This window comes from Nicotiana tomentosiformis, chromosome 5 (assembly GCF_000390325.3).
Source record: "Nicotiana tomentosiformis chromosome 5, ASM39032v3, whole genome shotgun sequence".
NCBI lineage: Eukaryota > Viridiplantae > Streptophyta > Magnoliopsida > Solanales > Solanaceae > Nicotiana > Nicotiana tomentosiformis.
Window position 1 is genome coordinate 71,054,545 of NC_090816.1, and position 13,246 is coordinate 71,067,790.

The 13,246-nt window shown below is 35.9% G+C and overlaps 2 protein-coding genes across 2 annotated transcripts; both read left to right on the forward strand.

Annotated features, from left to right (window-relative positions):
- The first annotated feature begins 454 nt into the window (after positions 1–454).
- On the forward strand, positions 455–949 carry LOC138892549 (uncharacterized mitochondrial protein AtMg00860-like). Its single transcript, XM_070176281.1, has one exon. It carries the CDS (start codon positions 455–457, stop codon positions 947–949), a length of 495 nt encoding a protein of 164 aa, XP_070032382.1.
- Positions 950–1,252: 303 nt separating this feature from the next.
- Positions 1,253–1,690, forward strand: LOC138892550 (uncharacterized). Its single transcript, XM_070176282.1, has one exon. The coding sequence runs from the start codon at positions 1,253–1,255 to the stop codon at positions 1,688–1,690; it is 438 nt and encodes a 145-aa protein (XP_070032383.1).
- Positions 1,691–13,246: the final 11,556 nt, after the last annotated feature.

Below are 13,246 nucleotides of genomic sequence, written 5' to 3' on the forward strand. Positions count from 1 at the left end.
CCCAGCTCTTTCTTTCCTTTAGCCTTGCTATCAGAAGTGTTTGAGAAATTGAACCTTAGCTTAACTCAATTCAAAAAGTTCAACTGGTGAAAATTGTCTAATAACATATGAGGACACTACAATAATTGTTGTGGGACGCAGAACACATCTCTCTTGCACGCTCAAAGCTGAGAGTAACTGTATGACCCAAAAAATAGATTTTGGTTTTATACAATTAAATTAATAGAAAATTGGGGTTAATCACAGTCAATATCAGTATTCAAGTATTTTCGAAGGTTGATTTGAGATCTGTCTATCATCAGTTGAAGATTAGGGCATCAGATGTCCCTAAGATAGCTTTTCGGACTCGGAATGGGCATTATGCGTTCCTAGTGATGTCATTTGGCTTGACAAATGCCTCAGCAGCATTTATGGATTTGATGAATCTGGTATTTAAGCCCTATTTGGATTCTTTATGATCCTCTTCATTGATGATATTTTGATCTACTCCCGCAGTCGAGAGGAGCATGAGCAGCATCTTTGGGTAGTACTTCAGACCCTAAGAGATAGTCAGTTATATGCCAAGTTTTCAAAGTGTGAGTTTCGGTTGGACTCGGTTGCCTTTTTAGGACATGTTATATTTGCCGAGGGCATTAACGTGGATCCAAATAAGATTGAGACAGTTCAGAACTGGCCTAGACCTACTTCAGCTACAGAGATTTGGAGCTTCCAGGGTTTGGCGAGTTATTATCGCTGGTTCGTGGAGGGGTTTTCATCCATCGCAGCCCCATTGACTAAATTGACCCAGAAGGGTGCCCCATTCAGGTGGTCTGATGAGTGTGAGTTGAGCTTTCAAAAGCTCAAGACTGTCTTGACTACAGCTCCGGTATTGGTATTATCCATGGGTTTGGGATCCTATACTATGTATTGTGATGCATCGCATATTGGGCTTGGTGCAGTATTGATGTAGGATGACAGGGTGATTGCATACGCGTCTCGGCAGTTGAAGGTTCATGAGAAGAATTACATTCTTCATGATTTAGAGTTGGCAGTGATTGTTCATGCATTGAAGATTTGGAGGCATTACCTCTACGGTGTGTCGTGTGAGGCATTCACAGATCATCGGAGTCTACAGTACTTATTTAAGCAAAAGGATCTCAACTTGAGGCAACGAAGGTGGTTAGAGCTGTTAAAAGACTATGATATCACCATTTTGTATCATCCTGGGAAGGCCAATGTGGTGGCCGATGCCTTGAGTAGAAAGGCTACGAGTATGGGTAGCCTTGCATATATTCCAGTTGATGAGAGACTGCTAGCATCAGATGTTCAGGCCATGGCCAATCAGTTCGTGAGGTTAGATATTTCGGAGCCTAGTCGGGTCCTTACTTGCACGGTTTCTCGGTCTTCTTTGTATGAGCGCATTAGAGAGCGTCAGTATGATGACCCTCATTTGCTTGTCCTTAAGAACACGGTGCAACACGGTGATGCCAAGAAAGCTTCTATTGGAAATGATGGGGTGTTGCGGATGCAGGGTCGGGTTTGTGTGTCCAATGTGGATGGGCTTCACGAGTTGATTCTTGAGGAGGCCCAAAGTTCGCGGTATACCATCTATCTGGGTGCCGCCAAGATATATCAGGATTTGAGGCAGCATTATTGGTGGAGAAGAATGAAGATAGATATAGTTGCGTGTGTGGCTCGGTGTTTGAATTGACAGCACGTGAAGTACGAGCATCAGAGGCTTGGCGGTTTATTTCAGAGACTTGAGATTCCTGAGTGGAAGTGGGAGCGTATTACCATAGATTTCATTGTTGGGATCCCACGAACTTTAAAGAAATTTGACGCAGTATGGGTCATTGTGGATAGGTTGACCAAGTTGGCGCATTTCGTTCCGGTGGAAGATTCCTATTCTTCATAGCATTTGACTGAGATCTATATCCGCGAGATTGTTCGTCTGCACGGTGTGCCAGTGTCCATCATTTTTGATCAGGGTACGCGTTCACATCGCATTTCTGGAGGGCCTTATAGCATGAATTAGGCACGTGGGTTGAGTTGAGTACATCATTTCACCCCCAGACGGACGGGCAGTCTGAGCGCACCATTCAGATATTGGAGGATATGGTTCGTGCCTGTGTTATGGATTTCGGGGGTTCTTGGGATCAGTTCTTGCCGCTTGCGAAGTTTGCCTACAATAATAACTACCAATCGAGTATTCAGATGGCTCCTTATGAGGCCTTATGTGGGAGGTGGTGTCGTTCGCCAGTTGGTTGGTTTGAGCCGGGAGAGGCTCGGTTGTTGGGTATTGATTTGGTTCAGGATGCCTTGGAAAAGGTCAAGATGATTCAGGATAGGATTAGTATGGTGAAGTCTAGGCACCAGAGTTATGCTGATAGGAGAGTTCGTGATGTTGCATTCATGGTTGGAGAGAGGGTTTTTCTCCGGGTTTCACCCATGAAGGGTGTGATGAGGTTCGGGAAGAAGGTCAAGTTGATCCCTAGGTATATCGGACCCTTTGAGATCCTTGAGAGAGTTGGTGAGTTAGCCTACAAGCTTGCATTGACACCTAGATTATTAACAGTCCACCAGGTGTTCCATATTACTATGCTCCGGAAGTATCATGGTGATCCGTCCCATGTATTAGATTTCAGCTCAGTCCAATTGAACAAGGATCTAACTTACGAGGAGGAGTCGGTACCCATTCTAGCGCGGCAGGTCTGGAAGTTGAGGTCTAAGAGTTATCCTTCTGTTAGAGTACAGTGGAGAGGCCAGTCGATCGAGGCAGCTACATGGGAGTCCGAGTCCGATATGCGGAATAGATTCCCACACCTTTTCACCAACCCAGGTACCTTTCTATGTCCGTTCGAGGGCGAACGTTTATTTTACAGGTGGAGAATGCGATGGCCCGATAGGTCATTTTGATTATTAGCTCTTAATTTCGTATCTCGAGACCTCCATTAGCTTCGTTTGATGTTTCTTAGTTTGTGTGCGTGGTCCGTGTCGCTTTTTGAAAAGCTTTTATTTGAAGATGTGAAGAAAATATGATTTTTGGCTTTAAAAACAACTTGAGTTGACCACTATCTATATTTTATGAAAATGACCTCGGATCGGTATTTTGACGATTTCGGTAGGTCCGTATCGTGATTTTGTACATGGGCGTCTACTCGAAATTGAATTGGAGGTCCCTAAATTGATTTGACTCATTTTATCGAAAACTAGTATTTTGAAAGTTTGAAATTTTTTTAAGTTTGACCGTAAGTTGACTTTATAGCTAACGTGTTTGAATTTTGATGTTGAAACTTGGAATAGGTCTGTATCACCATTTGAAACCTATCTGCAAAATTTGGTTCAATTCGGAATTTATTTGACATGATTCGGACACTTAGATGTGATTCTAATTGTTCTTGAGTTTACTTTGAAATTCCATTCGTTTTGAGGGTTGATTTGTAAATTTAGATATTATTTTGGTGATTTGATTGCGTGAGCAAGTTCGTATGATGTTATTAGACTTGTGTGCATGTTTAGTTTGGAGCCCGAGGGGTTCAGATGAGTTTGGTTAGTATAAGGATTGTTGGTGCAAAACCAATTTTGGTTATGTTGCAGATCTCGCATTTGCGAGGTCTGGCTCGCAATTGTGAGCCTCGCTTTTGCGAAGAATTATTCGCATTTGTGAGCATGGGTGGGCTAGGTGAATCTCGCATTTGCGAGAATTTGGTTCGCTTTTTCGAACTGTGGCCGTTCTCTTTTACGAAGGAAGTGGTCGCATTTGCGATTACAGGCCACTTGAGTCTGCTTCGCGATTGCGAAGTTTCTGGTCGCATTTGCGATGGTGGAATGTTTGCATTTGCGTCTAAATGTCGCATTGCGACTTCTGGTGTTATGAGGCAAGGTTCGCATTTGCGACCCTTGTCTCGCATTTGCGATGTTCGCAATTGCGACATCTGTAGTTAGGTAAAAGAGGGAGAAAATGGGACTTAGCTCATTTTACACTATTTCTCAATCCTAAACACTCTAGAGGCGATTTTTCAAGAGACTTTTCTTCCCAAATTCATTGGTAAGTGACTCTAATCTATTTTCTTTCAATTACCCATTACTTTTCATGAGATTTCAACATCAAATTTAGGATTTCCATGATAGAAATAAGGAATTTAGGTAGAATTGGGAATTTTTGTAAAATTGAGATTTAGACCTCAAATTGAGGTCGAATTTCGAAATAAATCACATAATCGGGCTCGAGAGTGAATGGGTAATCGAATTTTGGAACCTCGGGTTTTGACCAAGCGAGCTCGGGGTTGACTTTTGTTGACTTTTTCAAAAATGATCAAAATTGAACCTCTTTCATTAATGGGTAGTTTCCAAAGCTTATTTTGAATCATTTGATCGATAATTTACTAGATCTAATTGGTTTGGAGGCTTGTTCGAAAGGCAAAGGCGTGGTTGATTGATTGCTTGATTGGCGGAGTGAGGTAAGTGTTGGGTCTAACCTTGACTTGAGAGAATTAGAGACCCATGAACTATGTGTTATGTGAATTATGTAAGCGACGGCGTATATGCGAGGTGACGAGTATATATACGTCGTCATCATATTTATTTCCATATTTTCGCTTATTTCATGATATGTCTTGCTTCATGCCTTAATTGTTACATGCTTTATTTGACTTCTATGCCATAATTGTTATTTGTTACTTAATTAATATTGTACCAAATTATCCGTCCCTTCCATGACTCCATGCTTATTTTCTACTTGTCTCTACTTGCTTTACTTGCATATCTAAATTGTCATATGCTTTACTTGCCTTATTGTTTGTAATATTTGTTGCCTTCTATAAGGTGATTTCCCTTGCATGAGTGGTTTAATTGATAGATATAGATGAATTTGTGAAGTTGAGACTTCGAGTTGTTAGAGATTCTTTGATTATTATGTGGTTCTTTATTGCCTCGTACATTTACCCTCTTGATGCGAACATTCTTGTAAATTTGGTTGTTGAATCGTTTATGTTGATTAAAATTATTTGGGGAGCGAGTTGCACGCCGCAACGAAAATTGAAAGGTAATGAATTGAAATGGTAGAATAAGGACGGATTATGATATTGACAGATAATGATATGGTGGGATCGGGTTGCGCGCCGCAATGGATTGTATATATGGTATTTTTATGTGATTGTTGGATTTGTCTTGGTATTGTGATATGAGATTATGAGACTTGTTATTTTGGGCTCTCTGGTAGTTGGACTTCGAGTTTGTTTTCATGAGTTGATTGCTTTACTTCCATTTCTTGTTTTCCTGTTATTATTATTGTTATTATTATTATTATTATTATTATTATTATTATTATTATTATTATTATTATTATTATTATTATTATTATTATTATTATTATTATTATTATTATTATTATTATTATTATTATTATTATTATTATTATTATTATTATTATTATTATTATTATTATTATTATTATTATTATTATTATTATTATTATTATTATTATTATTATTATTATTATTATTATTATTATTATTATTATTATTATTATTATTATTATTATTATTATTATTATTATTATTATTATTATTATTATTATTATTATTATTATTATTATTATTATTATTATTATTATTATTATTATTATTATTATTATTATTATTATTATTATTATTATTATTATTATTATTATTATTATTATTATTATTATTATTATTATTATTATTATTATTATTATTATTATTATTATTATTATTATTATTATTATTATTATTATTATTATTATTATTATTATTATTATTATTATTATTATTATTATTATTATTATTATTATTATTATTATTATTATTATTATTATTATTATTATTATTATTATTATTATTATTATTATTATTATTATTATTATTATTATTATTATTATTATTATTATTATTATTATTATTATTATTATTATTATTATTATTATTATTATTATTATTATTATTATTATTATTATTATTATTATTATTATTATTATTATTATTTATTATTATTATTATTATTATTATTATTATTATTATTATTATTATTATTATTATTATTATTATTATTATTATTATTATTATTATTATTATTATTATTATTATTATTATTATTATTATTATTATTATTATTATTATTATTATTATTATTATTATTATTATTATTATTATTATTATTATTATTATTATTATTATTATTATTATTATTATTATTATTATTATTATTATTATTATTATTATTATTGCATACAGGTTATTATAAGTGGCTCGCCTTAGCCTCGTCACCACTTCGTCGAGGTTAGGCTCGGCACTTATGGAGTACATGGGGTCAGTTGTACTCGTACTACACTCTGTACTTCTTGTGCAGATACCGGAGTTGGTCCCAGCAACGCTTAGTGAGATTGCCCGGATCCAGCTACCTGTGGAGACTTGAGATATAGTTGGACGGCATCCGCAGCCCTGAAGTCCCCTTCTATGTTATCATTGCTGTTTATTTTAATTCAAATAGTTGTGTTTTATTCAGATTATTATCTGTAGTACTCTAGACACTCATGTAATCGTGACTCCAATTTTTGCGATTGTATTTGGATTACATCGTTTATTAGTCTATCACCTTATTTCAGACTACTCGGTTTTATTGTTATCATTTGATTTGGATTGTTAAAATGGTTAATAAATATAGCTAACATTGGCTTGGCTAGCAAGTGAAATGTTAGGCGCCATCACGATCCCGAGGGTGAGAATTCCGGATCATGACACATATACTCCAACTTCTTCCTCCTAAGTAGTGGTGGAAAAATGGTTAAAGGAAAATAGTTATCCATCCATATTATCCATTAAAAAATGTGTTGGATAATGAACTTTTTAAAAACGGGTAAAATATGGATAAGAACCATATTATACACTTAGAAAATAGATACCAATGCGTAACCAATGGATAACCAATGAGTTTAATTTTTATATTTGTAAAGCCTCAAATTGGGGGTTTCTCAAGTTTGGGAGACTAGGAATTCTCCCAAAAGTCATCATATTCAAGAAGTCATGGATAATATGAATATCCATATTATCCGTCGTTTAACCCGTTTTTTATCCGTATTAAATATGGGTCGAGTCGGATAATTTATTCATTTTTGCATTACCCATTTTCGACCTGTCCATATCTGACTCGACCCCGGTTGCCACCCCTACTCCTAGGACAAAAAAAAAAGGTAACAATCATCTTCTATTTCTCACCTTTTCTCTTTTGTGTACTTGATTATTAGAGTTCCGCCAGCATTTACAATCATTTCTCTTCCGCGTAGAATATAGGGTATGGTTACTATGCTAATTACTACGTAAATATGACTCTTTGAGAGTAATATGGTACGTAGTTCCTATGCTATTAATTCCTTTCTGCTCGGTAAATGATGATTTTTAATAAAGTACATATTTTTGACCTTACTATTTCCTCTATATATACTCTCTTAAAACTTATCACATCAATTCTGTTATGATTCATTTTTGTTTTTATCTATTTAATCATTCAACGTACTCTTCTAGCAAGTTACTTGCATTATTTGGACCAAATATTTTTATTAGAACAACGAAAAGAAAAGCAAGAACAATTGTGTGTCAAAGATTTGAAGCTAAATAAAAGATTAACTTTTTCCATCAATTGTAGGAGAGCCAAAGCCTCTGCGAAAAGAGTTGTATAAGGATTTGTTAATATTTTGGGCGTATATTATCGTGCCTTCTTTGAGGGGATTTGGACGTAGGCAATAAAGACAAGTTCGGAGATATTACAAACTGGTTGGAGAAGCACGTCGTCTAAGAAAAAGATTAATAGTGAATTAAGGAGTAATATTTTATTCATCTTTACCGTTTTGATGGCTCAAGAAAGAGGCAAGCGAGAAGGCAGTTCCTTCAAAAGTTTTTGATAGAAACTAAGGTCCACCAAACTAAGCAGTGAATTAGATTTTCTATAAGTTCCCACATAACGCACGCACACAGCAGTAAGTAAATGACACAATGGAATTTTATGTGGAAAACTCCCAGCTCAGGGGATTAAAAATCACGACCTACCCTTGTAGGATTTCAACTTCACTACTGAGCAAACTTTAGATTACAACCTATTATAACCTAAGAATTAACCTCTTAATCCCTCACTAACTTGTAACAACTCTATTACAAGCCACTTTGTAATAACTCTATTACAAAGACTTACAACTCGACTAACTCTAGCCATGACACAAACAAAAGGCTTATGATTTTACAAAGATTTCCTACACAATGCCTCTAACTAAGCTAAGTAGGAATTACAAGTAAAGTGCTTTAACAAAGATGCAACACAACTAAGGACATGTAATAACTCAACACAGGAAGCTGGTCCTTCGTTATGTTGTTCTTTGTTTTTGATGCCCTTGAGAATCACTTGCAAGATTGACACAGACTTGAGAGAATGCTTGATCGATTCTGAATGTGCAAGTATTTTGTTTTTGCCTTTGCTTGATGTTAATAATTTATTTTGTGACATCACTTGAATGATGCAAGCAAGTTAGGTAAAGGGCATTCCCCATAAAGTTGACTGCTATACTGTTTTTGTACTGTTGGTGTGCAGGCAACAACTTTACAGCTTTGAGGAGTTGACTTGTACCGTCACCAAGGGAACTGGTGGCCATCCGTTCCCTTTGTTGTTCCTTTGACTCTGAAGAGTTGAACCACGTCCCCGACTTGAGACTTGTTGTTCTTTAAGTACTTGAGGATATATAACAGGTTCCTTATCTGGTTCTTATCATTAAGTTTGTTAGATCATCAAAATATAACAGGGATATATATAACCTATCAATTTTCCCTTTTTTGATGATGACAAACTTATAATTGAAGTTCCCCCTAAGAACCAGAATGGTAGATCAGTTTCCTGTATTCCCCCTGAATCTGTTCCCCCAGCTTGTTCCCCCTCAATTATTTTTCCCCTTTTGGCATTATAAAAAGATCAGTAGCAAGCAATAAGCAAAAAGAAGTATAGCTTGGTTAACTCATGCCACGTGTGTTCACACAATCATGACTAAAACAGAGCAAAAGAGCAAGACATACACAACAAAAAGGATGAAACGTCCATTAATTTTTGGAAATTAAGCAAGGAGCAGTTCCATTGTTACCAAACCATCCACAAAATAAAAACAACAAAAGGTACCAGTTATAAATATCATTAAGACAAAAAGCAGAGGACGGACACTAGGAAGGGAACAATTTTTAGGGAACACCGGAAAGAGATGGCCCAGATGAAGAGGTAAGGGGTTCTAAGAAGGATGTCCATTCGAGCATTAGCTGACACCTGCTCATTAAGCATTCTCTCCTTCAGGTCCTCAACTTGTTTCCTGAGGTCAGCATTCTCTTTTGTTAGACGGGTAACCTCTGTGCTGTGAGAGCTGCTAGAATCAGGTGCCTCTTGAACCTGACTGAGCTAACCTTCGAGAATGGCATTCCTTGCCTTCAGCTTCCTTATCTCTTCAGTGGCACTGTTCTGAGTGTTGATCAGCTGAGAGATAGTAGAATTGTTGTCAGCCCCTCCACTTCAGTCAATGCACTCACACTCTTCTAGGGTGGTCTTGGAGAAGGTCTGCTTGCGAGTTCCCACCTTAGCTTTTCCCAAAGGGACTTTGAAAAATTCAAAAGCTTTAGTGAGGAGGAACCTGTAAGGCAGCCCATGATTACCATCCTTGAACTCTGCCACCTTCTTCATGTGTTCTATCATAAGACCATGCAGGTTTATAGTTGTGTAGCCATCCAGTACTTCCATGAGAACCAGGTCTGCTCGTGACGTAATGGACCGTCTTTCTGCGCGTGGGAGTGTTGATACCCATTTTTTTCCTCATATTTTTCAAAATATATATATACTTTCAAAATAACATTTTTGCATCATTATTTAGTTTACAAACCTATACAAGCATTTTTCTATAATTTTTCACAATTTTTATAGCTTTAAATTAATTTTCTTGTATTTAAATTATATGTAAATATCTAGTAATTATCCTTTTAAATTATTTTGTAATAACTTAGTTACCTAAAATAATTATTTTGCACCTATAATATATGTTTCAAACATTTTATTTCATTCCATTTAATTACATTAGCATTTTTAAGCTATTTATTTGATTTTGCAATAATGGCCTATATTCATATACAAATGCTCCTTATTTATACTATTCGTGTCAAAAACAGCATTTTATATTTTTTATAATGTTAAATCATTATTCTTAATCATTTTAGTGCATAAAACATATTTCACTCATTTACTAATTATTTTTATAAATTATGTTTTGCTAAATTACATGTGTTTAAAAGGCTGGCCCAATTTCTAAGTGATTTTTCGGACTAAATTAGCCCAGTACCTTAGCCCAATAACCCCAGCCCAAACCGGTCGCGATCCACCTAGCCAACCCGACCCAACCCCTCTTTAAAATCCTGGTCGTTGATCTCTAAGATCAACGGCCCACATTTAGTCTCCCCTTTTAAATCACCCAACCCCAAACCCTAATCCTATTCCCTCTAAATCCGCCGCCCTAAAACTCTCCCCCTCTCTGAAGAACTCTAATCGCCGCCTCTCTAAACCCCTCTCCTAATCCCTCTTCTAATGGGATTCTCCTCTCATTTACTTACCATATTTGTGTGTTTCCGCTACTGGTTGATTCTCTATGGTATCACCTAGTACTTTCCTAAACATGGCAAGTACTACTTCTCCTATTCCATCCGAGTGATTCCTATCTCTTGAATCTGGACCATATTTCGTCTACATGCGTTCTATTATAAACTGTGTGAGTCCGATTTTGTTTGTATTTTGCTGATTTACACTTTCCCTTAAAATTAGGGTTTACCAGATTTTCTCTCTTAAATTGATTTCAAATTGATTTGCATGTTTCTTTTCCTTGCTTGTTGTTTAAATTATTTTATTTTCTTATATGTTTGCTCGATTTTTGACTACTATATAAACCCCTCATTTTCCTTTTTGCGACAGATTTTGAGAAAATCGATTTCTTTAATAAAATTTTAAAGTATTTGCTACTCTCTTGCTTGGTATTCTGTATTGGCCGGCTGAAAGCCAAGGCCATTAGCATTTTGTTCCTTAACCCGTTCTTGGTGCGAGCACTGCCCTGAGTTCATCGAAGCTCTTGGGAACTTTGACGCATTAGGGATTCTGGATTTTCTGTGGAAACCTATTCTTTACTGTTCTTCGCTTAACTGGTGAGTCACTATACTTTGCAATTTTATTCCTAGGCATCTATGGTTTGTATACATTTTCATTCCTGAAATTGGTCAGTTCTGTATGTTTTCTGGATTGCTTTTGTGTGTAATTCAGTTTGCTTTCCTCAAATCTTTAGGTCTCTTAAGCCTTTAGCTTCAAGCATGCCTAAACCCAGTTCTATTAAGTTCTTACTAGTCAATGTGTTAGAAATTATTACTGTTTGGGACCCTTATACTTGTTATCATATTCTGGTGTTTAATTTAGTCTTTTGTTATCAATCTTGTTATTTGAATATGCCTTACTAGCATAATTTGAACTTCTTTAGTCGACTAGTTGATTAAGTTCAAAAGCATGAATATGTACCCATTGTATGGCACAAGCCTGTTTCCCCTCATATTCTGAATTTCTGTATTGATGACTTGCCTATCTGACATGTTTTGACCCTGATCTCTATCAGTATGCCCTTTAGCATGTTTAACACCCTCCCCGATTCACCAGTTGTTATAATCTGCTTTTCTCATGTCTAAATGCTGCCAGATTGCCAAATTAGCATGACTGTTGCATAACATCAGGACTTACACAATCTGGACCTTCTTTAGGTAAATAGTCTACTGTGTCAATGCTAGAATACCTACATGTGTTTGCTATCACACACTGTCTTGAATCTCTGCAATGTCTGTCTTGCATGTACAATGTGATGCAATTTGTATTAAAACCATTTTTATCGACTATGATCTTGCTTCGATGCTAATATGTTTCCAGTCTGTCTTTTGTTCATTTGATACCCTGTCTTTTCTAGTGTTTATCACAATGTCTAAATACTTATTAGCATGACCTTAAAATGCATGCTTAGCTTAATCCGAACCTCTTAGGTCTCAATTGGTTTATTGTCATGAATGATAATCTATGTATATCTTGCAAACCTGTTTCTTCCCCAATTTCTTTCAATATGAGGCTATCTATGTGGTGTTTTGCTGTCCTGCTGAACCTACTGGCCTATTTGATTAATTACTCTATATGCTCAATTTGGCTATGTCTACTTTAGGATATGAATATATCTCCTAACTTCTGTCCATTTTCCTCACTGGCAACTTATGCTATTCTGAACTCTTTATTCTTAGCCGGCTGAAAGCCAAGACTATCTAGGTTCTATTATTGGCCTCCTAAGTGTGAGCACTGCTCGGGGTCCAATTGATACCCTTGTGAACTCTGACACACTAGGGCTTAGTCCTTAGTCACTCCCTTAATCTCAAACTGTTCCTATTCACTCTACTTCCCCTTGTTATGTGTTGTGTGCTTGAATTGGCTGATTTAAATGGTGAAACACTTGGTGCCATGGTTGAGTAAACTGGTTCTGGACTTCTCTATGGATCCCTGAGTCGTGTATTGAATGTGGCTCTTTGTTGAAAGCCTCGGTATGTTGTGTAAGAGCTATTAAAGGCCCAATAATGCTGGGTATTTATTTGTTTTATTTGGGCCTATTATGGGCCTATTCACTGTTGTGTAATATTGTTACTTTACTTATTATTGGGCATGTAATAATCTTTATATGAACAATTGGGGTTGTTAGTAAAAGGGAATGGGGTAGAGTTTAATATTTACCTACGACGGGTAGATAGCATGCCTATAGGACTTAATAATATGTTTGTTATATGTGTCATTAACTCTCTACGCACACTGTAGAAATCATGCCATTAGGAAAAGCACACACTCACACTACTTGTCTACTAGCAAAGCATGAGCTCAAATGCCTCCATTATCCTTGTTGCTACATGTTATTAGAAAACCTACCCATAGGAAATAAATATCGTTGAACTTTCCTTCAATTTGCATCGCTACAGTATATCCATTAGAGATCACGCCTATAGGATTTTAATCATCTCATTTGTTATTGTATCGCACTGTTCACCTAGAAAACATGCCTATAAGGTTAAAGTATAACAATAAAATCAGTTCCAAGTGCTAATCATTAAAGATCCTGCCTATAAGATACCATAATTTGCCTTAATAACTGTTAATAATGCCCCCCTCAACAGTGTTTATTGTT